Source organism: Onychomys torridus, chromosome 1 (assembly GCF_903995425.1).
Source record: "Onychomys torridus chromosome 1, mOncTor1.1, whole genome shotgun sequence".
Lineage (NCBI taxonomy): Eukaryota > Metazoa > Chordata > Mammalia > Rodentia > Cricetidae > Onychomys > Onychomys torridus.
The window spans coordinates 125,305,765-125,333,618 of NC_050443.1; the positions used below are offsets into that span (position 1 = coordinate 125,305,765).

The following is a 27,854-nucleotide window of genomic DNA, read 5'->3' on the forward strand; positions in this document are numbered from 1 at the left end:
GTGTTGAGCATTGGATCCAGGTGAGCACTCCTTACCTCTGAGCTATAGCAACCAACAGATTGATACAAACCTCAAAAGTATAAACCTATTGTCATTTGATAAAGAGCTGTGGGATGGGCTAGAGAGATTGCTCAGTGGTTAAGAGTACTGGCTGTTCTTCTGAAGGACCCAGGTTCAATTCCCAGCACCCACATGGAAGCTCATAGCCATTTATAACTCCAGTTCCAGGAGATCCGGTGCCTTAGAACCCCCACGGGACTGGGTACACAGATGGCAAACAAAAAATTTAAGAATTAAAAAAAAAAAAAAAAAGCTGGGGTTGGGGATTTAGCTAAGTGGTAGAGCGCTTGCCTAGAAAGTACAAGGCCCTGGGTTCAATCCTCAGCTCAAAAAAAAAAAAAAAAAAAACAACTGGGATTGCAGGACTGCCTGAGTCCCCAGTGTGTAGTCTCCCATCATGTCTTGTTAAAAGGATGGTGTACAGTGAAAAGTAAAGGCAAGCAGACCCCCTGGCTATAAAAACCAGGCTGTTTATTTGTAAAGAACATGGGAATTCAAAAGCCAGAGGCGGGGTGGGGGTATGGAGACTTGATTCAGCCTGCTGTGAGGAAGGCTAGGGTCCCTGGGACCGCTGCTTACCTGTGGCCAATTGTGTCCCCCATGCTGCCCTGTCAGGAAAGATAGGTTCCTGAGTGGGGTATGGCTACTGGCTGCTTTGGTAGAGAGGGGGCATCTCTATGGGGGGAGGTAGGAGGTGAGGACTCAAGTCATTGAAGGCATCTTGTTTCACTAGGGCTCTCCCTGAAGGGCAACAAGGGTGTTCCGGAGAAGCAGTGTGCTGGCCTGCAGGAGAAAAGTCCTTGGGCTGATGCTGTTGTATACTTTGCTCAGCTTCCAGGCCTCCTTCCTACCACCCAGGGAAGAGGGAAAACACTAGCCCCAGGAGAGGAGGTATTACCTTGACCTTAGGCCTGGCTGTAACTGCTGCTTACCACCACCACCCCCTTAATGAGGAAGAAGCATAACCGCTCATGGAGGAGTGGGCAGTGAGTGGTCACCTTGGCATGTCTGAGCTCCAACTCTGCCAACTCAATGAGGTTCTTAGGGAAAGAGGAGGCCCGGCAGGACTTGAAGGTCATGAGCTCTGGGGAGAAGATTGAAAATAAGGACTGTCAATGTGGTTCACTGGGGCCATCCCAGGCTTCAGGGCTCACCCTGCTTGGCGGAGTCAGGCGCTCAAAGCGCTGGCAGCTCAGCTGTTGGTGGCTCTCTGCTGGTCGCACTTCCGGGTTCCTTGCACGAGCTTTGTCCAGCGCCTTGTTAGCGTTCTCAGTTCTCACAGTCAGCCAGTGCCCGCAGCTGCTGGTACAGCAGGTCCTAAGGCTGTCAGCACAGATGACTGTTGCCATGGGTTTTGCTGCCTGCCCTCCCCACATGGCCTCCATCCCTGAGTCACCTCACCTAGGGCCACCTCATCTTGGCTGCCTGTGAGTCTCGCATGTAGTATCTCAGCATGTCAGACAGCTTCAGGTCCTCATCAGAGGCGACCTGGCCTTCCAGCTTCTGTGTCAGGAGGTGAGACTGGGAAGGGGCTTGAGAAAGGGAACTAAAGGGTTGGAGGTCCTTCTTCTACATATCCAGGTAACTGCTGTAGATCAGGTTCTGAGTTTCAGAAGGCAGGTGTGTGCATGTGTGTACAAGCCTAGTGAACCACATATTCAGTTGGTTACATAGGCAAAGCAGAGTAGGGTGGCCAAGACCAGATCACAAAAAAACCCAAAGGGCACGCTAAGGGCCTTGTATCTTGGGTAGGTTCTGAAGTGGACAAGGCCCTTGAGCACACATTTCAGAGAGATTGGCATACTCCATGGACTTCTTTGGAAAATGGGAATTCTGTATCTATCTAATGTTGGTGGCTCAAGGCAGTCTCCCAGAGGTGTGTGGTACCTTGTGCCTTGCTCCCACCCCTCACCCATTTCATACACTCACTTAGAATGTCATGCTTTTTGCATGTCCTTATTACTTTTTTTGTTTTTGAAAACAGGATTTCTTTGTTGTAGGCTTAGCTGTCCCAGAACTCACTCTGTAGACCAGGCTGGCCTCAAACTTCAAAGATCTGCCTCTGCCTCCCAGGTGCTGGGATTAAAGGTGTGCGCCACCACGGCCTGGCTCCATTCCATTTCTTTGTAAAGCAGTCTAGAGTGGGAGCCACCAAACCCACCCATCACAGAAGGCTCCCCAGAAGTGCCCAAGTGCAGAAGGCAGCCAGCACTCACCCTCAGTCATTCAAAGAGCTCTGCCAGTTCCTGGGAGGTGGAAGGCAGAAATCTCGGGGCAGCTCAAGGCCTCTCTGCCCTCAAACCCTCCTCAGAATCTTTTCTCCCATAACCCCTTCAGAAGCTTCTGCACAACCCCTTTCCCCAACCTGGGTTTCTATAGAGTGCACATGCCTCATGGGTGTACACAGTATTGGAGGCACAGGGAGAGGATAAGGATGTAAGTCCTTACCTCTTGAGCTGGCTGACTTCCCGGCTGCTGAGACTGCTCAGTGCAGCAGATAGAGGCATATAGTCATCTGCCAGGCCTGTTGGGGAACAATTCAACCAGAGCCCCTAAATCTACATGTCAAGCCCCACCCATGGTGTGAGCCCTCAACCCCTCATACACTTGTGGGAGTGCATAACCCAGTCAGCCCTCTGGCAGGTATCTCAGATTCGGTTGTGGTATTCTACTAGGAAGGTCCTCTCATGCTCAAAGAAGTCATCTACCTCCTAAAGGATGGAAAAAGAACACTTCTTATCCAGTTACCAGGAGCATGGTGGCACCAACGCCCAGTGTGTCACCATTCCCTTGCAGCCCAAGGTAGGCCCAACCAGTGGCTTCCCTCCCACAGCCCGAGGGTCACCTTGAGGCCTGATATGCTGGTGATGAGGACTTCATCTGCAGATCTGACAATGTTCCTCAGGAACCCTCCCAAGACCTCCTTCCTGTTCTTCTCTCCAACACTCAGCTAAGCACATGGGGGAGAGGGAGGTGCTAGTGTGGGACATCGGTACCTTCTACCCTTATCAAATGCCACCCACACAGGGAGAAAACAGAGAAATTCTCAGGCCTGATTCCCTAGCCCTGGTCTCAGATCCCAGCATTCTCAACCAGCTCACATCCTGGCTGTATTCCAAGAAGACGGAGAAGTTGTGATCCTGACGCAGGGTGGGATGGGCTGCCAGACGCTGCAGGAAGACTTAGTGCATTGCAACAGTCTTCTTAAAGATGGCCAAGTATTCCCTGTAGGAACATGGGCAGCCTGACAACCACACCATCATCATGGCTCCCCATCTCCCTAGGCAGACCTGGGGCCAGAGGTCAGGCTCTCTGGACATCTGTCATAGTTGGAGAAGAAACCCAGGAGCTCTGGGGATGGGGAGGGCTGGGGTTTGGACACAAACGCCTCTAGCTCCTGCTTCATCTTGGCAAACTCTTCCCGGGTGATGGAGCTGTCTCCCTCACCCAACTTCTGCAGCTTTTCCCTTGAAGCCTCAAAGTCTGGTCTGGGAGGGGCTGGAGGAATCTGCTCAAAGGAGGATGGATTGCCAAGGAGGCCATCATAGCCTGTGTCCTAACCCATGTTCCCGGCCTGCCCTCACAGCCCAGCCCAGCCCCTCCTCACAATGAGGCCAGCATACTCCTCGTCCACATAGGTGTCATGTAGCCAGATAAATTCTTCGTGCTGCCGAACCCCTGAGAACTCGGGCTGGGCAAACTGAGGGAGACCGCTCTGGAAGCCAGAGACCTGGTATAAGAGCTTCTCTCCCCAAAGCTGCTCAGCACCCACTTTTGGCATTCCCATCCTGCACCCCATTTGAAACCTGTGATTTCATTCAGGAAGTTGGGGCCTCAGCTCAGGGCTGATGGCTTCCCAAGGGGCTAGAAGCTACACTGGTTCTGCCTCCCATCCCAGGCCATCGGCCATCTCCTGGCCAACAGGTCACCTTACCTTGGTTTGAACAGTGAACTTCACTTTGTCCGCTCACTCACTGCATCTGAAATCTCCACCTGTAAGGAGCTGTCCCCCTGCAGATCTGCCGGCATGGAGGAGGGCTGTGGGGTGAGAGGGCAAAGTGAGTGAGCAAAGCTACTTAGTCCCCTCCTCTGGAGACCCCGCTCAGAGCGGTACCATTACCAACCAAACATATCCCCGGCTCCCATCCTCAGAGGCAGGCACAATGCCTTCATTGCTCTGAAGGCCCTAAGTCCTCATGTCTGCCAGGTATGATAACTGCTTCTTCACAGGACCTGAATGGGTTTTTAATTGCCTTTGTGCTGGGCAGCGGTGGCGCACACCTTTAATCCCAGCACTCTGGAAACAGAGGCAGAAGGATCTTTGTGAGTTGGAGGCCAGCCTGGTCTACAGAGTAAGATCCAGGACAGCCAGGGCTGCACAGAAAAACCGTTTTGAAAAACTTAAAAAAAAAGCCTGTGTAAGCCTGGTGTCTTGTGCCTATAATCACAGTATTTGGGAAAATGAGGCAGGAGGATTGCTGTAAGTTTAAGGCCAGCCTGGGCTTAAATATAATAATGAATTTCAGGCAGGCCTGGGCTACAGAGTGAGATCCTGACCGAGCAAAATCAAACAGCCAGGAGTAGAGTTATGGGTAAGAGGCCCGGAGTTCCAGGCTAGCGGACGGTGACGTTTTTTCTTTGGCCGTGTCAGCAGCGCTACTAGAGGAATGCACGGCAGCCCTACACATGGGGTTGAACTTGTTACCCATTGCACATGCTCTTACCAGGGATTTGGATCTTTTTTTTTTTTTTTCCTTTGAGACGGGGTTTCTCTGTAGCTTTGGAGCCTGTCCCGGATCTCGCTTTGTAGACCAGGCTGGCCTCGAACTCACAGAGATCCACCTGCCTCTGCCTCCCGAGTGCTGGGATTATTACAGGCTTGCGCCACCACCGCCCAGTCGGATTTTTTTTTTAAGACAGCATCTTACTATGTAGCCCTGACTGGCCTGGAACTTGATATACAGATCAGGCTGGCCTTTAACTCAGCAATCCTGTCTTGGCCTCAGTATTAGGATTACAGGCAATGAGCCATTGTGCCTGGCTTCTACCACTGATCTAAACTCCAGCCTTAGTTATTTTATTTCAGTTATATACTTATTTATTTTTTGAAACAAGGTTACTCTGTGTAGCTCACTGCCTGCCTGGAACTCTGTGTAGCCCAGGCTGACCTCAAACTCAGGAGATGCGCCTGCCTCTGCCTCCCCAGTGCTGGGATTAACGGCCTGGGTTACTACAGCCAGCTCTACTTTTATAAATAATTATAAAACCTTGCTAAATCTGTCATTAGTTTTTAGACTTTTGGATTTACAATTATGTAACCTATACGTTAAGTAAGTTTTACTCTTTTCTTCGCAGTCTTTGTTCCTGTGCCTGACTTACTAGTTCTCCACTACAATTCGTAAGAGATAGGTGCAGTGATCAAGGGAACCCTTGCTGGTTTCTAGTCACAGACAGTGACTTTCCAGCTGGGTGTGGCAAAGCACACCATCACTTGGGAGGTGCACACTCTAAGATCAAGAGTTCAAGCCCAGCCGGGTGGCAGTTGTGCACACCTTTAATCCCAGCACTTGGGAGGCAGAGGCAGGCAGATCTCTGTGAGTTCGAGGCCAGCCTGGTCTCCAAAGTGAGTTCCAGGAAAGGCACAAAGCTACACAGAGAAACCCTGTCTCGAAAACAAACAAACAAACAAACAAAAAAAGAGTTCAAGCCCATAATAACTTCAAGAGACTGTGGACAGAGTTCAAGGCCAGATTTGACTATGTAGTGAGTTCAAGACCAGTCTGACCCATGTGAAACACTGGCTCATAAAAAGAAAAGACAGCTCAACTGGTAATATCACCTGTTGCCAAGCATGATGATTCCAATGGGATCTCCAGGAACTATTCAGGAGAAGGCGAGAATTGACTCCTCCAAATTTTCCTTTGACAAGTATGTGGTTTGAGAGAAAATAGCCCCCAAAGGGTGTGCCACTATGTAGTGGTGGTTTTGTGTCAACTTGACACAAGCTAGAGTCATCAGAGAGGAAGGAGCCTCAGTTGAGGAAATGCCTCCGTGAGATCCAGCTGTAAGGCATTTTCTCATTTAGTGATCATGGGTGGGGCCATCTCTGGGCTGCCGGTCTTGGATTCTAACAGAATATGAGCTGAGTGAGCCGTGGGAAGTAAGCCAGTAAGCAGCTCCCCTCCATGGCTCTGCATCAGCTCCTGCCTCCAGGATCCTGCCCTATTTGAGTTCCTGTCCTGACCCCTTTGATGATAAACTGCAATGTGGAAGTGTAAGCAGAATAAACCCTTTCTCTGTAACTTGCTCTTTGGTCATAGTGCTTTGTCACAGCAAGAGAAACCCTAAGATACACTATTAGGAAGTATGGCCTTGTTGGAGTAGGTGTGCCTTGTTGATGGAAATGTGCCACTGTGGGGGTGGTCTTTGAGGTCTCCTATGCTCAAGTTACACCCAGTGTCTCAGACCACTTCCTGTTGTCTGTGGGATCAAGATTTCTTAGCTCCTTCTCCAGCACCATTTCTGTGTGCATGCTGCCATGTCCCACCATGATGATAATGGACTAAACCTCTGAAACTGTAAGTGAGCCATCCCAATTAAATGTTTTCCCTTATAAGAGTAGCTATGGCCCAGTGGTGGTGGAGCATGCCTTTAATCCCAGCACTTAGGAGGCAGAGCAGGCAGGTTTTTGTGAGTTCAAGGCCAGGCTGGTCTACAGAATGAGTTCCAGGACAGCCAGGGCTGTTTCACAGAGAAACCCTGTCTCAAAAAAAAAAAAAAGAGTGAGTGGCTGTGGCCGGGCAGTGGTGGTGCATACTTTTAATCCCAGCACTTGGGAGGCAGAAGCAGGTGGAACTCTGTGAGTTCGAGGCCAGCCTGATGTACAGAGTTCCAGGATAGGCTCCAAAAGCTGCACAGAGAAACCCTGTCTTGAAAAACCAAAAAAAAAAAAAAAAAAGTAGCTTTTGTCATGGTGTTTCTTTCCAGCAATAGAACCCCCAAGACAGAAAGTGGAACTAGGGACTGAGGTGATAGACCTGACCATGGTTTTTTTTTGGAGAATTTGGACTTTGGGTTAGAAAAGCAATGGAGTGCTTTAAGCACTGCTTCCTGGGCCATACTAGTAGGAGTATGGAAGACAGTGGTGCAGAGAATGATTTGAACTCTGGGGGGCTGGCTCAAGATGTTTCAGAGGAAAAGAATTTTAGTATGTTGCCTAGAGATCATTCTTGCGATATTTTGGTGAAGAAAGTGGCTGCTTTTTGCCCTTGTCTGAAGAGTCTGCCTGAGGCTGAAAGGAAGAGATTTGGATTAACTCCATTGGCAGAGAAAATGTCAACACAGCCTAGTTGTGTGGTCAAATGTACAATTTTAGGAGAAAAGGGGTACCAGGAAGTGGAATGGAGTTAAATTCTGTGTTCAAGCAGATAAACAGATTAAGAAATGAAAAAGGCAGCAGTGACTTCAGGACAACATCCCACTCAGCTAAATTTCCAACTTGTGGGAAGGAATTAAAGAAAAGCTTAGAGCTAGGTGTGATAGTGCACACCTTTAAGCTCAGTATTCAGAAAGCAGAGGTTGGTAGATCTCTGAGTTTTGAGGCCAGTCTGGTCTATAGATCAGTTATAGGACAGCCAAGCTTAGGCAGTGAAAGAAACTCTCAAAAGCAGAAAGTGGTGAAGATGTAATTGAATGAGGGGACCATGTTCCAGACCCAACCAGAAAGCAGCAGAATTTAGCAGCTTTGGCCATGTGGTTCTGGAGTTAAGAATAGAAGAAATGGCCAGGCGGTGGTGGCGCACACCTTTAATCCCAGCACTCGGAAGGCAGAGCCAGGCGGATCTCTGTGAGTTCGAGGCCAGCCTGGGCTACCAAGTGTGTTCCAGGAAAGGCACAAAGCTACACAGAGAGACCCTGTCTTGGGAAGAAAAAAAAAAAAGAAGAAATGGGCTGTGGAGTTTGCCTCTGAAACTAAGGAAAGCTACTGAGACCAGGCATGTTTTGGGGTGTCCCTGAATGGATTAATGGAGGCCTACAGAGACCATTTCATGAAGCTGTGAAGGAGAAGCCTGGATTGCCTTGGAGAACCCAAGATGTTAGAGATACCTGAGTCGTGGGATTAACTGCTGAGGAGAGCAGCCAACAGGGAACAGTACTATATTTTGGAAGTATGTGATCTCTTTTTTTTATTTTTATTTTAAAGGAGATTACATTTAAAAGACTGCATGAGCTGGGCACGCATGCCTTTAATCCCAGCATTCTGGAGGCAGAGACAGGTGGATCTCTGTGAGTCTGAGGCCAGCCTGGTCAACAGTATGAGTTCCAGGATAGGCTCCAAAGCTACACAGAGAAACCCTGCCTCAAAAAAACAAAAAACAAACAAACAAACAAACAAAAAACAGAGAGAAAGAGAGAGAGAGAGAGAGAGAGAGAGAGAGAGAGAGAGAGAGAGATTGCATGAATCTCAGAAGAGAATTTGAACTTTAGAGTTTTAAATAGGTTTGAGACTGTTATAGACAATGGGGACTTTTGAAGTTGGACTGAATGCATTTTTGAATTATGACCCCCAAAGGGAATGGCACTATTAGGAAGTGTGGCCTTGTTGGAGGAAGTGTGTCACCGTGGAAGTGGGCTTTGAGGTCTCCTGTGCTCACTACACTCAGTGTCTCAGACCACTTCTGATCGTGAGTGGGATCAAGATGCAGCTCCAGCACCATGCCTGCTCCTGTGCCGCCATGTCCTGCCATGATGATAACAGAGTGAACCTCTGAAACTGTAAGCCACCCCAATTAAATGTTTTCCTGTATAAGAGTTGCCATGGTCATTGTGTCTCCTCACAGCAATAGAAACCCTAAGACACTTGTCATAGCACCCCCCCCCCAATAAATAAGTAAAAATTAACTAAAAAGAAAACAGGGGCTGGAGATAGAGAGATGGCCAATGGTCAGGAGCACTGGCTGACTTGAGTTCAGTTCTCAGCACTGATACTCACAACTATCTGTAACTTCAATTTCAAGGGACCCAACACCCTCTTCTGACCTCCTGAGGGCACCAGGCAGGCACATGGTGAACACATATACATGAGGGCAAAACACTCAAATGCATAGAATAAACCAAAATTAATTTTAAAAAGTTTAAAGAAAAAAAATGCTTTCAAAATTCAGTGCTAGGGGGCTGGAGAGATGGCTCAGTGATTAAAGAGCACCAACTGCTCTTCCAGAGGTCCTGAGTTCAATTCCCAGCAACCACATGGTGGCTCACAACCATCTGTAGTGAGATCTGGTGCCCTCTTCTGGCCTGCAGGGACACATGCAGACAGAAAACTGTCTACATAATAAATAAATAAATCAAAAAAAAAAGAAAAATTCAGTGCTAGGGTCAGAGGAAGGCTCTGCGGCTGTAGTCCTTGTCTTGAAAGCTTAACAGAACCATGTAAAGAGGAAAGGAAAGCAATAACTACAGAGCTGTTCTCTGATGTGCTATGGCACTCACATGTACACACATACACACACACAACAATTTAAAAAAAAACAATAACCAAACAGAAGGTGTACTTATCTACCTTTTGTCATATTAATGATGCTCCTTAGATGCCTGCTGATTTTTTATCATATTTCTCTTTCTCAGGATAATTTTGTGGATTTTCCTGTTACTTTGCTTTAAAATTTTTATTTTGGGGTTCATGAGATGACTCAGCAGTTAAGAGCACTACTGCTCTGCACCCATAAGGCATTTTAAAATCATCTGTAACACCAGTCCCAGGAAATCCTATGTCTTCTGCACCAGATGTGAACACTGTACACAGATATACACCCATACACATCAAATAAAATTAAAAATAAAGAGAACTGGGGTTCAAGCACCCATGTCAGGCAGCTAACAACTATCTGTAACTCCAGCTGCAGGGGACCCAACACCTTCTTCTGGCCTCTGAGGATACCTGATTTCATATGCATATACCCAGACACATAGAATTTAAAAATAAATACTTAAAATAAAATTGCTTATTAATATTAGTACTTGTTTTTTTGTTTGTTTGTTTGTTTTTTGTTTTTTTTCCCTTGAGACAGGGTTTCTCTGTAGCTTTGAAGGCTGTCCTGGAACTCACTTTGTAGACCAGGCTGGCCTTGAACTCACAGAGATCCATCTGCCTCTGCCTCTGAGTGCTGGGATTACAGGCGTTCGCCACCACTACCTGGCAGTACTTGGTTTTGTGAGACAGGGTATTGCTATATAGCCCAGGCTAGCCTGAAACTATGTAGCTCAGGCTGGCCTCCAACCCTAGTTAATTTTCCCACCATTGCCTCCAGAGTGCTGACATCAGAGGTGTATGAGCACCGCGCCTGACTCTGCAGCTTTCAGGAGGGGGAGATCAGGGGTTTGAGATCAACCTGGGTTACATGAGACCCTGTTTAAAAATAACAAGGAAAGATAAAAAACCCTGCCAGGGGTGTAACACATGCCTTTAATCCCAGCACTTCTTAGGCAGAGGCAGGCAAATCTCTGAGTTCGAGGCCAGCCTGGTCTAGAATGAGTTCCAGGACAGCCAGGGCTTCACAAGGAAACCGGGTCTCAAGACAAAACACTCAAATACCAGCAGGTGACCCGGCTCAAGGGGTATAGGTGCTTGCCGCCAAGCCTGATCAGATTCCCACATCCCACACTGTGGAAGGTGAGCGCTAGCTTCCATAAATTGTCCTGTGACCTCTACACGTGCATGGCACACATATGCATTTACACACACCATGCACACACAATAATATCTGTAAATGAAAAATAACACATTTCTTTCTTTTCCCTTTTTCTTGAGAGGGCTTCTCTGTGTAGCCCTAGCTGCCCTGGAACTCAAGAGATCTGCCTGCCTCTGCCTCCTGAGAGCTGGGATTAAAGGTGTGCACCACCATCACCCAGCACAGGCACAGTATCATAGAATATCACAATTCTAAAAGAAAAAATAAACTGAAACACATCTTAAAGATAATACATTTTAATAGTTGTGGAAATATGCTCCTTCCACCCCCATGTTCCCTATTCTTCTGACTCATGCTTGGGAATCCCAAGCATTTATTTTAAGAAGTCGGGGCTGGACCACTGGGTTCTGGTCTGACCCTGCTCTGTTCGTCTGCCAAAGCCTCACAGTACTGTGTGGGCCAGTCCTTGGGATCTTGCTTGTGGACTTTGGCCACAAATTTAAGAACTTTCATCTTACTGGTTTCCATATTTGCTCGTGGACCCCACTGGAGCTCACAGTCCACAGGATCTGTGTGAGGTATCCTTCGGGACACCAGGTAACGCTGTCTCACGAAGTCTTCAGTAATGAGTTTCTTCGGATCTCCGAAAACCGAATGCTTCTTGGTGGGATACACCCCCAAACGACGTAGAAAATCCCAGACTTCGGTTTCTGGGATGCTGTGGCCATTCATAAAGATGAGCCCTAAAATAATCATCAGGAGGCCGGTGGTAGGGGTTCCCTGGTTGCCTCTCACCTCAGCATCCTCCTCCACTGGCTCCAGGGTGTTGATGAGGATGTAGGAGTTGCTCTTGGGTTCGAGTTCTACCAGCTTGTACCCGAACACGTAGTGGAGCCGCTCAGCAGCCAGCTTGAGCAGGTCTGGAAAAACATCCTTGTAGTCTTGGATGATGTGCTTCAGGATACCGCTCCGCTTGATGGGGATCTTCCTCTGGTCCTTAATCAGCAAGAACTGCACCAGCTCTGCCACCTTCAACTCCAGCTGCTTCTGGGTCCGGAGTTCCGGGGCTGGGGTGGCCTGGGCCCGGCAGAAGCTCAAGCTCGTTGACAAGGTGCCTGCGGTGCCCTGCGAGGCGTCTGGGCGTGCATGCCCACTTGGGACCAACCCAGGGACACCTGGGCCACAGTGGCTGCTGCTCCTGGGCTGGGCACCAGGGCGGCTCCTGCTTCTCGGTTTTTGCAACATATGACCAGGCAACGGAGAGCTCCTGTAACCGGCAGCACCGGGCAACTGGGGGTCGTTTGCACAGGGTGCCGCGAGGGGTGGGGGGCAGGGGCGGCCGGGGTGGGAGAGGGCGCAACGACAAACCAAGCTTTCTAGTTGGATTCCTCATTGGCTGGTTTCAAATGCTGACACTTTATCTCACTAAACTAACTTGATCATATTTTACGGTTTGCGACCTGGTATGTCTTTCTCCTTGCAGTTGCAGTGCCAGGGATGGACCAAGGTCCGGCACAGGCTAGCAAGCAGCTATTGTTACGGCTTGGTTTTTCTGTTTGTTTTGATTTAAAAACTATTTTAGGAGTTGGGGATTTAGCTCAGTGGTAGAGTGCTTGCGTAGCAAGCGCAAGGCCCTGGGTTCGATCCTCAGCTCAAAAAAAAAAAAAAAAAAAACCAAAAAACCAAAAAAAAAAAACCCAAAAAACAAAAAAACAACTATTTTAGAAATTTACATTCACTTATTTATTTATTTATGGGGGAGGAGTCAGTTTCCTCCTCCCATCCAGTGGTTTGGGGGTTGAACTTAGGTCTTCATGCTTGGCAGTCTGGGCCAACCTGGCTGTCCTGTCCCATCCTCTGGAGTGGCTGGGTTTACTGGCATGAACCATCCATTACATCTGGACTCTTTCCCCCTTTTTCTTAAAGTGTTTTGACAATAAGTTTTGGTTTTTGTCCTTTGGAGTTCTGTGTAGCTGGTGACAGCCTCAAACTCTTCATCGTCCCCCATCTGCCGAGTGTGGGCCAAGATATGTCATTTAGGATAGCCCATTTGCGGGCTAGCTAGATGGCTCCACGAGAAAAAGCCATGTTGTATAAAACCTGGTGACTGAGTTTGCTTTCTGGAACTGGAACCCATGGGGAAAGAGGAAACAGAATCCCAAAAGCTGTCCTTTGATCTCCACACATTTCTTACGGCAGCTGTTCTCTATCTCTGAGGGGACTCTGGCCTGCTTGGGCATGATGAGCATGGCTCTGGCATGCCTTGTCCTTCTCCCCATCCCTGTCTAGCTAAAAACCATTAGATGACACTCCTAAAGCTAGCCCCCAAGAATTAGTCCCTTATTTGGCCACTTCCTCCCCTGAGGCTGACTACCAAGGCCCAGCTATCAAAGTATTAAAGTCCAGCAATCAGAAGCCCCTTTGCTTCATCTAATTAACATGCCCATTCAAAACACATCACCACATCCTAGCCCATTTCAACACATTCCTCCCCTTTTTAACTTCTTAAATATTACACATGCAAGGCCATTTGTTGCTGTTTTTCCCAGCATCCACATGGCAGCTCACAACTGTAACTCTAGTTCCAGAGGATCTGACACAGTCTTCTGGCCGCCATGGCACAAAGCATAAATAAATATGGTGCCCAGACACACATGCAGACAAAACACTCATACAATGAAACAAAAAATTAAAGTCAAAATCCCAGCACCAGGGAGGCGGAGGCAGGCAGACATCCATGAGTTTGAGGCCAGCCGGGTAGATAGAACTAGTTATAGGACAGCCAGGACTACACAAAGAAACCCTGTCTCTAAACCAAACCAAACCAAACCAAAACCAAACACAAAGATTAAAAGTTGGTGTATGGCCCATATTTTTTTTTTTTTTTTAATCAGAGGCAGACCGATCTCTGTGAGTTCAAGGCCAGCTTGAACTTCTTCTGAACTCCATGGGCACTTTTACACACACGTGCATATACTCAGACAGACATAGAGACATTCACATAAATAATAAAAATAAATCTTCGTAACAAAATTAAAAAGGATAAGTGAGCATAATGTAGAGGCATGAAATTCCAGCATTCAGTAGGCTGAGGAAGGAGAAGCATAGAGAGAATTCAAGGTAACCTGAGCTACACAGTGAGTCTGAGCTATATTATGAGAAAGAAAAGCAGGGGCTACAGAGCTGGCTGAGCATTGAGTAACCTGCTGTTCTTCCAGAACAAATACATTCCCAACACATAAATACCCAACACACCAGTGGCTTATAACCCTTTGTAACCCCAGCTCCAGGGGATCTGATACCTCTGGCCTGAGGGTCCCTGCACTCACAGGCACATACCACATAACACGCGCGCACACGCATGCACACATACACACACACACACACACACCTATTCATAATTAAAAGTAATTTTTAAGATCTTAAAAAAAAACAACAAGGTGGGAGGCTGTGGCAATAGGTAAAGTGCTTGCTATATAAGCAGGGGGCAGGGGTGGGGATCCCCAGAACTCTTATAAGAGCCAGGTGGGCATGGTACACCATTTATAACCCTAGATTATGACAGGGAGAGACAGGGAGAGACAGGGAATCTTTAGAGCAGGCTGGCTAGCCAGGTTAGCTCAAATGGCAAACTCTGGGATCAATTAAAAGGCATCAACAGGAGCCAGAGAAATGGCTCAGCAATTAAGAGCATTTGGGTATTCTTCCAGGAGATCCAGGTTCAATGTCCAGCACCCACATGGTGGCTAACAACTGTCTATAACTCCAGTGCCAGGGGATTCTGACTTCCTCCAGCACTGACTGACACAGTGAACAGACATCATGTAGGCCAACACCCATACATGTAGGGAGCGCTCCTGCAGAGCGGCAGCTGGTTTGATTTGGGGGTGGGGGGCAGTGGAGGTTAGCACCTGGCTTTGATCTGCCTTTTGTCTCCAGTACCTTCCATTTGAAACATGTAAATCTCGTCTAGAGTCTCCTGAGTGCAAAGCCTGTGCAGTGCTGGGTTGGGGGAGGACCTGGCAAACCAACAGGTCTCCTGATTGAGAATCTGCATTGGCATTGTCCCTCTGGAGAACTCAGATGAGAGGTCTGGGTAGAGGAAATTGACTTGCTAAAGACGGGAACTGGGAGCCAGGCGGTGGTGGTGCACGCCTGTAATCCCAGCACTCGGGAGGCAGAGGCAGGTGGATCTCTGTGAGTTAGAGGCCAGTCTGGTCTACAGAGTGAGTTCCAGGAAAGGTGCAAAGCTACACAGGGAAACCCTGTCTTGAAAAACAAAAACAAAACAAAAAAAAAGCAACCTTATCAAATCTGAAAAAAATATCTGTAGACTTGCTTATACGAACTAAATGTGCAATTTAAAACCTCTCTAGCTGAGTGGTGGTGGCACACACCTTTAATCCCAGCACTCGGGAGGCAGAGGCAGGCCGATCTCTGTGAGTTCAAGGCCAGCCTGGTCTACAAAACAAGTACCAGGACAGTTAGGACTGTTATACAGAGAAACTCTGTCTCAAAAAACCAAAATAAATAAATAAATACATACATACATACATAAATGAATTAATTAAATTAAATTAAAACTTCTCCAAAGTTATCTCTAAGTGTAGATATGTCCATAACTAAATCCCTTGAGGCATTCAGGGAAAAATATCTTTTTATTATGTTTGATTTATCTGTTAGTGTGTGTATGTGTGTCATGTCATGTATACAGGTCAGAGGACAGCTTGTAGGAGTCTCTCTTTCTATCATGTGGGTCTTGGGATCAAACTTAGGTTGTCAGGCTTGGTGGCAAGGGCCATTACCCACGGAGCCATCTCACTGGCCAGAAATGTCATTTCTAAATTTCTTTGAATTGACACATTTTTACATATTTTTGGTTACAGTGACAATAATTTGGCATATGTGTATAATGTGAAATGATCAAATCAGGGTAATTAGCATTTTCACCTTCTTCCTATTATTTTGGTTTTTCAAGACAGGGTTCCTTTGTGTCACCCTGGCTTTCCTGGAACTCGCTCTGTAGACCAGGCTGGCCTCAAACTCACAGAGATCCTCCTGCCTCTGCCTCCCAAGTGCTGGGATTAGAGGCATACACTACCACTGCCTGGCTGTGTCTTACCTTTCTATTATTTATTATTTTTCTTGTCTTTAATAAGATCAATCAAATATTTTATATTGTTACACTTTCTCCTCAATTACATTTTTGCTTGTATTTATTATCATCATCATTAGTATTATTGATTATTTTTGAAGTGCTAAGGCTCAAACTGGGGACCTTGCTAGGCAAGCAATGTACCACTAAGACACACTTTCCAAGTCTTTTAGTGTTCCTTTTAATGTCTCTACATTTAATTTTTTTTTTTTTTTTGAGCTGAGGATCGAACCCTCAACTCTTAATTTAAATTTTTAAATGTTATATGTATGTGTGTGTGCATGAGTATGCACATTTGAGTGCAAGTAACCAAGGAGGCCAGAAGAGGGCATCAGAGCCCCCATAGCTGGAGGTACAGGCAGCTGGAACCTCCTGAGAGGTTTGCTGAGAGCCAAACTCAGATCCTTTGCAAGAGCAGCAAGAACTCGTAACCACCGGCCATCTCTCCATTTGCCTCTCCACTTGAAAGATGCACTTTGTGAAGGCAGTACTGAACCTACAGGATGAATATTAAAAAGGATTTTTGGAGGTTGGGGATTTAGCTCAGTTGTAGAGCACTCACCTAGCAAGCGCAAGACCCTGGGTTCAATCCTCAGCTCAAGAAAAAAAAAAAAGGATTTTTGGAAAGTATGGCCCCTACAAATCTGGAATACACTCATCAGTTTAATAGTCCAATATACTCTCAGAACATATAGTAACCCATTTGATAATAGTAACAACCACAACAATACCAAATAAGTAACACTTATATTTGGCCTTATAATATGCTTGGCATTGTTCGAATAAAGAAATACATTTATTATTTATGGCAGTCTCACACTGTAGCTTAGGCAGGCCTCAAACTGGTGGTAATCCTCCTGCCTCACCCTCAAAAGTGCTGGAATTACACTTGGCTTCTAATCACTTTATAAACATATTCTAAGCATATATATACACATATGTATACAAATAACATATATATGTATATATATATTCTGCTTTTGGGTCAAGGTCTCACTACATAGCCTTGGCTGGCCTAGAACTCTCCATGTAAACCAGGCTGGCCTTGAACTCACAGAGATTTTCCTGCCTCTGCCTCTGGAGTTCCAGGGTTAAAGGTGTGTGCCACCATGCCCAGCTATTTATACATATTTTCTAATTTGAACATATGTGAACGGAAAGCCAGGTTCAGCCCCTCTTATTCCTCCAAATTCCATTTGAATTCCACTCTCAACTTCTTGGATTCTCTGAGGGTCCCAAGGCAGGCTTTTTGTCCTCTCTCCCCCCCCCCCCACCTTCAAACACAGGCAGCCTAGCTTCTTGGTGCAGAAAGGCCCCTAGTCCCTGGCTTCCTTATGGATGTTTATCTCTACTCAAATCGACTTTGCTTGGTGGCTGCTTCAGGGAAATGTGACTTCCAGAATGGACCATAGCGGTTCATAGAGCCTTCAACCCTACCTCCAGTGCACATTTCTGCAAGTTCCCAAACAATGAAAATCCTCAATAACTACTGAATGAGGCTGAAAGGGAACAATGAAGAACGAATGGACGGTCTTGTAAGTATACGAACACAAATACACAGGTGAGCCTGTAAACTCAACAGGATCCTCTCTCTCTCAGTCACTTGCGCACTGCCTTGTTCTCCCCATCAAGCCAGGGCCGAGCTGGTCCTGGGGAGGGGAGGCGTAACAAGGACGGGTCCGATTCCATCTCTGCAGACTGAGGTGAAACCCTGATTACGCAGGGGCCATCGAAGGGCCGCATTCCCTTGCTTGGTACGGTGTGATGGCGAGAGGTGGAGTAGGAAGGGGTTGTGCTCCCTTCCTTTACCTTCCGCTCTTTCCCAGCCTCCTGATGATACTCCTCCATAGTGATCCTTAGCTGGGACGCCCAAAACCCTGCAGCTGGCCAAGCCTGCGCGTTCCAAGAGCTTGGATGAGACCCTGCAGGGACCCTATCAGCGGACCGCACGCTCTGCCACCTCCCAGCGTGGCTCCTACAGCCTGCAGCCGCTCCTGAGTGGGCACCGGGTCTACCAGGAGCTGCTATTGGCTGTGAGGCATGTCCATCCTGTGCCAGCTTTTAAGCGGCGCCGGAGAGCCGGTCCAGGATAGGCCAGGGCCTGAGTGGCTTCAGGGTCACGAGGCCCCGTGCCGGTCCCGTGGGTGGACCCTGCAAAGGCGGCCGTTCCGGGCCCCGCCTCCTTCTAGCGGCTCGCGCAGCTGCACATGCGCACTAGTCCACCTTGGCGCCACCGGGCGGTGGGCGGGGCGGGGAGTCTGGAGGGGCGAGGGTGGGAGGGAGGGTCGGGTAAGGGGGAATGGGGAACCCGAGTGGGTCGGCGGGGCTAGGGCCGAGGGCAGGCGGCAATGTCTGTGGAGAAAGAGGTTCCGTTCAAGATTTCGCACCCGGGCGCGAAAGTACGGAGTAAGCAGTTTAGGGGGCCGCGGGGCCGCAGTAAGGCCCGGGCACGGGGCGCTCGGAGCAAAGCCAAGGCCCAAGTCCACAGGCGATCGCCACCAGAGCCACTCTGCAAGAAGGCGCCAGTGCGAGAGAAAGAGAAGGTGTGGGCGCCCTGGAATGGGCTCGTCGTGATTGGGAAGAGAGTGGAACTCTTGGACAGAAACCTGCAAAAGTCTAAACTGTGGGACCCCAAGTTGGAATCTGAGAACTGGAAGCTGGAAGTTGTGGGGAAGAAGATCTCGAAAGAGAGATCGACACAAAGGGTGGACACAAAGCTCCCGAACAATGTAGGAAGGACATCACAGGCTCCAGCAAGTTGGGAGGATGACAGCTCAGAGATTTGGAGACAGCGGGAGAACAGACTCAAAACTGGATCTGTACCAAAGAGTGCAGAGATGACAGAGTCTGAAGAAAGATTGAAGTCTAAAGACAAGTTGAGGACCAGTGGAGGGGACTTGAGGTCCAGAGGGGATCAACTGAGGCAGAATGAGGAGTTGGAGTCAAGTGGAGAGAACTTGATGTACAAGAGAGAGAAACGGGTGTCTTCGGGAGAGAAGAGAAGGTCTGTTGTAGAGAAAACAGACAGTGGAGAGAAACGGGGTTCCATCAGAGAGAAGGTGTCGGACAGTGGAGAGAAACGGGGTTCCATCAGAGAGAAGGTGTCGGACAGTGGAGAGAGACGGGTTTCCATCAGAAAGAAGGTGTCGGACAGTGCAGAGAAACGGGGGTCCATCGGAGGGAAGGCATCAGACAGTGCAGAGAAACGGGGGTCCATTGGAGGGAAGGCATCAGACAGTGCAGAGAAACGGGGGTCCATCAGAGAGAAGGTGTCTGACAGTGGAGAGAGACGGGTTTCCATCAGAAAGAAGGCGTCGGACAGTGGAGAGAGACGGGGTTCCATCAGAAAGAAGGTGTCTGACAGTGGAGAGAAACGGGGTTCCATCAGGGAGAAGGTGTCAGACAGTGGAGAGAAACGGGGTTCCATCAGGGAGAAGGTGTCGGACAGTGGAGAGAAACGGGGTTCCATCAGAGAGAAGGTGTCGGACAGTGGAGAGAAACGGGGTTCAATCAGAGAGAAGGTGTCGGACAGTGGAGAGAAACGGGGTTCAATCAGAGAGAAGGTGTCGGACAGTGGAGAGAGGCGGGTATCCTCCAAAGAGAAGGTGTCGGACAGTGGAGAGAAACGGGGTTCAATCAGAGAGAAGGTGTCGGACAGTGGAGAGAGGCGGGTATCCTCCAAAGAGAAGGTGTCGGACAGTGGAGAGAGGCGGGTATCCTCCAAAGAGAAGGTGTCGGACAGTGGAGAGAAACGGGGTTCCATCAGGGAGAAGGTGTCGGACAGTGGAGAGAGGCGGGTATCCTCCAAAGAGGAGGTGAGGTCAAGTGATAAAAAGAGGTTGAGTGGTGAGAAATTAAGGTCCAGTGGAGAGAACCTAAGGACTGGCGGTGAAATTTTGAGATCCTCCGAAGATAAAGTGGAGTCAAATGTTGAGGAAGTACAATCCAAAGAGATGAAGCTGGAAGAGCAATCACTAACCAGAAGTGTCAGCATGGAAGAGCATTCGCTAACTGGAAGTACAGCCGAAGAGGCTACTGAAAGAGTGATAAATATTATTGGTGATGAAAGTATGATGGAAAATATGAGTCAGGAAATGCAAATTCCTTCTGAAAGTGTAGAAGGGGGAGATGAAGGAGCAGAGAAAGGGGTGGAAATTGACAATGTCGTCTTGGATGAAATGGTAGATACTGCTGATGGATCTGTTCCTATGGAAGAGAAAGACACAAGCGGAGAGGGTTCCCGGGAATCAGGTGGATGAAGAATTGAATGTCAAGAAGGAGACTGCAGAAGTACTGAAAATCAAGGAGAAGCTAGAGCAAAGCAAAACTTTGATGGCCCAGAAAGGGTAAACATGAGGGAGGATTCTGGACCTGAAAGGAGCTTAGGAATGAGCAGAGTTATGAGTGTGGAGGCCAAGCTGATATCAAGGAAGGGAAGAGTGGGAAGGAGGGAAATTGAACATTTTATAGAAGAAAAAAAGTTTGGGAATGAATGCTAAGTACAAGGAAACTGTTGGAGAAATGAGTCTAGAGTGGGCTGGGCTTGGCAGATGTACATGGTCAGGCATAGTAGATGTAGGAGGATGTAAAAAAGCAGATAAAGGATGGACCTGGAGGACTGTGGAGAAGCAGCAAACAGATGAGGTGTCTGATGAGGACACCAATACCCAAGGGGCTCCTGCAGCGAAACAAAGGAAGAGAGTGACAAATTAAAGTGAAGGAACCAGGAAGCCACTTCCTGCCACGGCGATGAGGTTTGTTGATATTTCTATACAGCCCACACAACCAGTTTTACCATCTGTTTGACAGCCCTCTTAAAGAGTCCTGTGTATCTGGACCAGACTCATCCTCCCTAGTAACTGGTGTTCCTTTTCACAGGTTCACTTCATCCTCACATCAGGTTTGAATTGCCCATACTTCATGTAAAGGTATTCTGTTTGTTCCTGAATGTTGCCACCTTTTCCTTTGCTTTTTCTTTTTTTCCCAGTTTTTCAAGACAGGGTTTCTCTGTGTAGCCCTGGCCATCCTGGAACTCACTCTGTAGCCCAGGCTGGCCTCAAACTTACAGAGATCCACCTGGCTCTGCCCCCCTAGTGCTGGGATCGAAGGCGTGTGCCACCACTGCCTGGCCCATCTTTCACTTTTAATTATTCATCTGATCACGTGATGTGTGTGTGTGTGTGTGTGTGTGTGTGTGTGTGTGTGTGTGTGTGTGTGTGTTGATGAAGAAGAAGAAGATGATGATCTAAATATGTTCCCTTGGCTGGCCTGGAACTATATGTACACCAGGCTGGCCAGGCTGGCCTCTCAAATACAAAGACTTACCTGTCTTTGCCTCCCAAGTACTAGAATATCCGTTTCATTTTTGAAACAGGGCTTCCTCTTAGCTCTGGCTGGCATCAAAATTTCAATCCTTCTGAGTGCTGTACTTGTACAGGCTTGTACTACTTGACTCAAGCCTTTTATATCTTACCCACAATCTACCCTCTTCCTAAGGAGCAGAAAAGGTCTGGAGTAGTGTCCACTCCATTACAGGGCTGGAGAGTTGTCTCAGTGAATAAGAGCACTTTTTGTTCTTACAGAGGACCCAGTTCTATTCCCAGCACCACATGGCGGCTTACCACCACCTCGGGCACCAAGTACACATAAGGTGCACAGACGAAGACACATTTAAAAAAAAAAAAGACTCCATTATCAAGATAGGTTCTTATGTCCTGATGGTAGAGGTAGTAGAATGAATGGGGTAGGAAGAACAGCCTGGCTTGTTGGCACACACCTTTATTCCCAGAACTCAGGAGCAGAGGCAGGCAGATCTCTTGTGTTCTAGGCCAGTGCAGTCTACGGAGTGAGTTCTAGGACAGCCAGAACTATAGAATAGAGAGACTCTGTCGCCACAATCTTTTTTTCACCCCCATTTCTCCTCTGGTTATTTTTTTTTAAGCACAATTTCTGAATATAAATTTCATATTATAAGTGTCATAAGCATATGCTACCCTCATGTCTTTTGTCGTTATTAGTGGTGGTGGTGGTGTGGTGTTCATTTTAGGCAAGCACTCTGCCAACCCTGATACATCTCTAGCCTTCATTTATGATTGACAAGGTCTCAGTCTGTAGCCCAAATTTGCCTACACGTCACAATGCAACCCAGGCTGGCCTCAAACACATGCCTGTCTCAGCTAGGATCACAAATGTGAGCCTCCACGCTCGGTTGCCTTATGCTTTTCCTGAAGTGTCTTCTTTATTGTCTCAATTTCAATTTTCAAATCTTGAGCTGTTTCCTTCATCTGTTTCATTACTTTTTCTTGGCTTTCTTTGATTTCTTCCAATTTTTTGTTTGTTTGTTTTTCTTCCATTTCTTTAAGGGGATTTTTTATTTCCTCTTTAAGGGAATTTTTCACTTCCTCTTTAAGGGAGTTTTTCATTTTCTCTTTAAGGGTTTCTGTCATCATCTTAAAGTCATTTTTAGGATTGATTTCTTCTGTTTCTTCTGCCTTGGTATGTTCAGGTCTTGCAGGTGTAGAATTACTAGGTTCTGATGTTGTCATATAGGTCTTCATGTTGTTGCCTGAATTTTTGCACTGGCGTCTACTCATCTCGTCCTCCGCTTGGTGCAGGTGGTTTTGTGTCTAAGTCTGAAGGTGCCTCTCTTGTTCTAATTGATAGTCTTGGTCCACTAGAAGTTCTTGGTTGAATCAGTGCTGTTGAGTTCTGTTTCTCTGGCAGCAGCTTAGTCCAATCAGTGTTAGTGGGTTCTGTCTCAGGGAGCAGTTGTTCCCAATTGGTGCAGGTTGTGCTTATGTCTCCAGTGGTTGCTGGGTTCATAGGGGCTCGTTTTTTTAGTGGTTTTTTTGTTTTGTTTTGTTTTTGTGAGGGAGCAGAGAAAGGTAGCTGCCTCGTCCCTGGGGCTCTGATGGCTGGGGCCTAGGGGCTAGAGACCTGGTCTGTAGGTCCAGAGATGGGGCCTTACCTGTCCCAATAAGTAGGGTGGGCTTATGATTCTGGTGATCTGGTTCCGTGGCGGGACGGCTCCTTCTCTTGTGTTCTCGAATTACTCGCTCACCAACTTCTCAGCTGATCTTGTTTCCTCAGACTGAAGGCTGTGGGCTTCTGAAACCTCTCCCGAATGGAGCTCAGCTGAACAGGTTGATCAGTAGGGCAATTTCACCAACACCTCCAAGTTGGCTCCAGGCACAATGTTTGGTCCCACGGAGATGGCTTCTTCCCTGAGTTCTAGGATTAAAGGCGTCCCTGCTCCAAGCTCTTAATCTCCATGTTCTCACCAACTCCTCAGCTGTCTTTTGCCTCTCTATGAAATCCTCAACCGAAAGGGAGCTCTCCTTAAGTTTCCTGTGTATTCTTGCCTAGGTTTCCCCACAAGAGTCCAAAAGACTTTTGAGCCCTTTGCGGTATTTTTGTGCACTTGGTTAGCCCTAAGATAATTTCCCCACCCCCTCTCGTTATGTTGGTCAGGTGCATCATCTGATAGCTTCCAGTGAAAGTGACCTATTGTGCCGGTCCACCCACCGCCACTCCGGAACCTCACTGTGTTGCTCAGCCTGTCTCAAACTCCCAGGCTTCCTGCTTCAGCCTCCTGAGTGTTGGACTTAGAAACCACAGCATGCCTGGAGTAGTTGTTAATCATGTGTCTGAGCGTCGGTGGCGCACGCCTTTAATCCCAGCACTCAGGAGGTAGAGGCAGGCGGATCTTTGTGAGTTTGAGGCCAGCCTGATCTACAAAGCGAGATCCAGGAAAGGCACAAAGCTACACAGAGAAACCCTGTCTCGAAAAACCAAAAAAAAAAAAAAAAAAAAAAAAAGCAAACATCTGTCTGTCTCCTCTAGCATGTAAGCTCCATGGGAACAGAAATGTGTGTCTGTGTGGGGGTAGCCCTCATCCTGGCACAAAGTAGACAGTAAGCATGTATTGACTTTACCATTTACCATCAAGGGATAAATCATTGCAATAATTTCCCTGAGTGTTGGACTGTCTCACGGCTTTGTGGAGCGCAGGTGTCTCTTCCATACTTGAACCTGAGCTTTGTCTGAGCACAGGATATGCACTCAGCAGCTTGAAGATCTGCTTTGCTTTCCTCCAGCATGGCGACTGGGACATCAGATCTATTTTTATGCTGGAGCCAGGTACACAGCAAACCGTTCTGTTGCTATGGCCTGTTTTCTGCTCTGTCCCTGATATTTCTGCCTTTCCCTTGGTCCGAAGCTGATTGGTTGAGCCTTCCTCCATTTTCTGAGAACTCTGATCCTGTAGTTGGACAATAAAGTAGATAGTGGAAATGGGTAGAGTTGTAAAGATAAGCTTCTGATGACTCAAGCCTACTAACAGGATCTTTATTATATATTCATTTAAACATTTTTAAAAAGATTTATTTATTATGTATACAGTATTCTGTCTGCATGTGTGCCTGCAGGCCAGAAGAGGGCACCTGATCTCATTATGTATGGCTGTGAACTACCATATGGTTGCTGGGAATTGAACTCAGGATCTCTGGAAGAACAGTCAGTGCTCTTAACCACTGAGCCATCTCTCCAGACCCTCATTTAAAAATTTTAAAAGAGATTTCTTTTACATGTGTGAGTGTTTTGCTTGTGTGTATGTATGTGCAGCAGCACATGGGTGCTGTGCCCGTAGAAGCCAGGGAGAGAGTGTTGGATCCTTTGGAACTAGAGTTACAGATGGTTGTGTGAGCCAGGTTCTCTGCAAAATCAACAAGTGCTCTTTGTGTGTGTGTGTGTGTGTGTGCAGGCTTTATTTGAAATATTTTTTTCAAGAACCATTACTACTCCTCAGGACAAGGGCAAATATCACCCTCTGCAGAAACTTGGGAACTGCACACAGAACTGTGTAGAACAACATCCCAGCTGAAGCTGGAGGCTGCCCCAGAGTGGAGGGGTAGAGTGGAGGTTCAGACAAGGAGAGGGTGTCAACTTCAGCTGCCACCAGGGTAGTGTGGTCCGAGACAGGAGGCTGTCTTTGGGAAAGTTGAGTACACAGGAATTCCATTATTTGGCTACACCCCTGGCTGAGGTGCCATCAAATCAATGTCACTCAAGTTCCTGGCCAGCCAAACTCCGCGGCAAAGAGACCCAAATTGAGGTGGCGAAGCGGTAGACGCAGCAGAGCTGGGACCTCGGGGGCCTCGCTGGCTGAGCCGGAGGTGCTCACCGTAACCCCACTAGAAGCCATAACAGCACTGACCACCTCCCTCAACAAGTGCTCTTAACCACTGAGTCATCTTTTTTTTTTTTTAAGGCAGGGTCTCGCTATATGCCCTAGGCTGGTCTTGAACTTGTTATATAGCCCCAAGTGACCTCAAGTCCCCCCCCCTCCCTTTTAAGGTTTTTTGAAACAGGGTTTCTCTGTGTAGTGTTGGAGGCTGTCCTGGAACTCACTCTGTAGACCAGGCTGGCCTTGAACTCACAGAGATCCACCTGCCTCTGCCTCTTGAGTGCTGGGATTAAAGGCATGCGCCACCACTGCCTGGCTGACTTCAGCCTCTTGATCCTGTCTTAGTCTCCTCAATGTGGGGATTACAAATGTGCATGGCCATGGCTGCCATTCTTTGGTCATAAGATCTTGTTGCAAGTGAATGATACTGATCACATTTTCTGGCTTCTTGTTATGAGCAGTTAAGGTGAATTGGTCCTTGCCAAGCACTATGCATGTTCTCTATCTTTTAACCCTTTTCTCAGTTCTTTGCAATGGGAACTGTTCCTCTACCAAGTCTACCAACTCAAAACTGCCAAAGCCAGGCTGTAACTCAGACAACCTGACTTCAGAGCCACCCTGCTGGGCTGTACATTGGTCTCCATTGTTTCTGGACTGGCTGACCTAGTTTCCTAGTCACCAAAGCAAGCTCTGCCTGGGGTGTGGGAGAAGCTGACACACAGCTCTTTCGTTCAGCCAGTGAAGCTTGAGAAGAATCACTTCAGTGGCATGTGTGTAAGGACATAAATTCAGGGGCTGCAGATACGGCTCAACCTTTAAGAGCACTGATTGCTCTTCCAGGGGACTGGGGTTCAAGTTAGCACCCACATGGTGGCTCACAACCATCTGAAATTCCAATTCTGATGCCCTCTTCTGACATCCTCGGGCATTGCACAAATGTGGTGTACAGGTACACATGCAGATAAAACACTCATATACATAAAAAAAAAATCTTTAAAAAACCATAAATGCAAAAAGTAATGTTTATTTTCTTCCCTAGACCTATGTCTACCTGTGACCATCATTTGATTCCTCTGGTGACTCTCTGTGAGCTGAGGTATTGTCATCTCTTTAAAAGACACTTTCTTGGGCACAAGATCAAGACAGCATTTGCCCTTGTATGGGAAATGAACTGCACATCAGGATATACAGACTCTGACCAAATTATCAGCTTTCTGCTCTTTGGCTGGGTAAGTTCTTAACCTGAGATATCAGATGCATTCTACCAAGACCATAGACACCAGTGAAGATAGATCAAGTTACAATGACAAATGCCAACTGTCTTGTAAGTGCAGATGCGTCAAACTATCTAGACAGCTAGAAGGTTTATTGGTTTGTTTATTTGTTGAGACAAGTTCTTACTCTGGATGAACCTAGAACTGCTGTGTAGACTAACCTGGCCTTGAACTCACAGAGCTCCCTCCACCTGCTTCTGCCGTCAGCATGCTAGAATGAGAAGTGTGACTTGCTGCATCAGCCCCCTTTTTAATTTGAAAGCTCTTGCTATGTTCTCTAGTTGGCACTGAACTCATGATTCCCTCAGATTTCCAAGTAGCTGAGCTAACAAAATCTCACCTGTCTGGGTTTTATGTGTTTACTAACCCTTTCTGCTATAGTTAACCAAAATGCACACATTTCTGGGAGTTAAGGGCTTCTGAGTGGATTTTATGTGTTTCTGTTACTCCTTTTTTTTTTTTTTTGTCTTTGTATATTTCCAGTAGTCTGTGTTCCTTTTCTTTTCTTTTTTGTTTGTTTGTTTGTTTTCAAGACAAGATCTTATTATGTAGGTCTGGCCATCCTGGAGCTCACTATGTAAACGAGGCTGGCCTTGAACTCAGAGAGATCCACTTGTCTCTGCCACTTGAGTACTGGGATTAAAGGCATGCACCACTATGCCCACCTAGATCTGTTTTTCTTATAACAGGATTTTGAAAGTAATATCATTATTATTATTATTTTGACTTTTCTTTCAGTGTCCTAATTTATTCAGCAAGCACTGAATACTTATTATATCCTGGCTGGAAATGTAGGGGAAGACAAGACCAGGTCCTTGTTCTTTGTGTCTTTTCTCATACTGGGGCAGATATATCAGCAAGTACATTCCAAGGCATGACTAGATGGGTTTAAAGAGGCTAGGCAGGCCCAACTGCAGAAGCAGGTTAGTAATGCGTCAGGAAATGCTCTACAGTAGAGATTGGGGCTGGGTTTACAAAGGTAAGAAGGGCCACTCAGGAGGCAGAGGCAGGTGGATCTCTGTGAGTTCAAGATCAACCTGGTCTACTTGGAGAATTCTAAGCCATCCAGGGCTATATAATCAGACTGGAAACAAAGTAATAAAGAAAGAAAAGAAGAGGCAGAAGGAACAGGGACATGGAGGACAAATTTTAACAGAAAGACTATCCCCTGAGGGCCATGATGGGAAACTGAATGGCTAAAGTAGGAAGAATAAAGCAGGAAGTCCAGGCTAATCAGATGTGAGCATGGGAAGAGCCTTGATAAAAGAATTTAGACTTTGTTCTATAGGTTATAGGGAGAGTGACAACATCAGATCTGTATTTCACCTATGTAAATGACTAAGCCAAGAGATGGAATCACCTAGGCCCAGGTGAGGGGGCACCTAAGCAAGAGATATGATATCAGATAATTGTAATAGTTCAGGTGGAGAGAGAAGGCTATGAACTAAAGCAAAGAGAGGGAATAAAGAGAAAAGACGGGTTTTGGCAGG

General features: G+C 47.2%; 3 protein-coding genes and 1 pseudogene across 10 annotated transcripts in view; 1 reads left to right on the plus strand and 3 right to left on the minus strand.

The window, feature by feature from the left end:
* Positions 1 to 528: 528 nt before the first annotated feature.
* Snx32 (sorting nexin 32) lies at positions 529 to 17,910 on the minus strand. Its single transcript, XM_036191222.1, is given in 15 exon segments — positions 529 to 843; positions 1,059 to 1,144; positions 1,211 to 1,334; positions 1,336 to 1,377; positions 1,462 to 1,563; positions 2,277 to 2,328; positions 2,509 to 2,584; positions 2,666 to 2,771; positions 2,906 to 3,010; positions 3,162 to 3,285; positions 3,447 to 3,568; positions 3,668 to 3,775; positions 3,995 to 4,026; positions 4,029 to 4,098; positions 17,716 to 17,910. Coding segments are annotated over 15 exon segments (1,242 nt in total). The 5' UTR covers positions 17,755 to 17,910; the 3' UTR covers positions 529 to 789.
* On the minus strand, positions 11,032 to 13,000 carry LOC118586937 (non-structural maintenance of chromosomes element 3 homolog). The gene is made up of 2 exons (XM_036192400.1): positions 12,946 to 13,000; positions 11,032 to 12,139 (listed from the first exon to the last, which is right to left on the minus strand). Exons 1-2 carry the CDS (start codon positions 12,998 to 13,000, stop codon positions 11,130 to 11,132), a joined length of 1,065 nt encoding a protein of 354 aa, XP_036048293.1. The 3' UTR covers positions 11,032 to 11,129.
* A 311-nt stretch (positions 17,911 to 18,221) lies between the features above and the next one.
* LOC118595569 (golgin subfamily A member 6-like protein 22) overlaps positions 18,222 to 27,854 on the plus strand; it is a 37,485-nt gene continuing 27,852 nt past the window's right edge. For 4 of the 8 annotated variants that reach the window (XM_036206236.1, XM_036206229.1, XM_036206246.1 and 1 more), the window contains exons 1-2: positions 18,222 to 20,660; positions 26,130 to 26,319. In XM_036206236.1, coding sequence (XP_036062129.1) covers positions 18,255 to 20,165 — 1,911 coding nt within the window. In that variant the 5' untranslated portion in view covers positions 18,222 to 18,254 and the 3' untranslated portion in view covers positions 20,166 to 20,660; positions 26,130 to 26,319. The remainder of the gene's footprint in view (positions 20,661 to 26,129; positions 26,320 to 27,854) is intronic. The other 4 variants (XM_036206270.1, XM_036206281.1, XM_036206292.1 and 1 more) reach the window with 4 other exon arrangements.
* LOC118595587 lies at positions 24,886 to 25,108 on the minus strand (annotated as a pseudogene).

Excerpts from the sequence above, each read along its gene's own strand:
- LOC118586937 (XM_036192400.1), bottom strand. The coding sequence starts at position 13,000 with ATGCTCATCATGCCCAAGCAGGCCAGAGTCCCCTCAGAGATAGAGAAC. Across the intron at positions 12,140-12,945 it reads AGAGATAGAGAACAGCTGCC|GAATCCAACTAGAAAGCTTG; the intron begins GTAAGAAATGTG and ends CCAGCCAATGAG.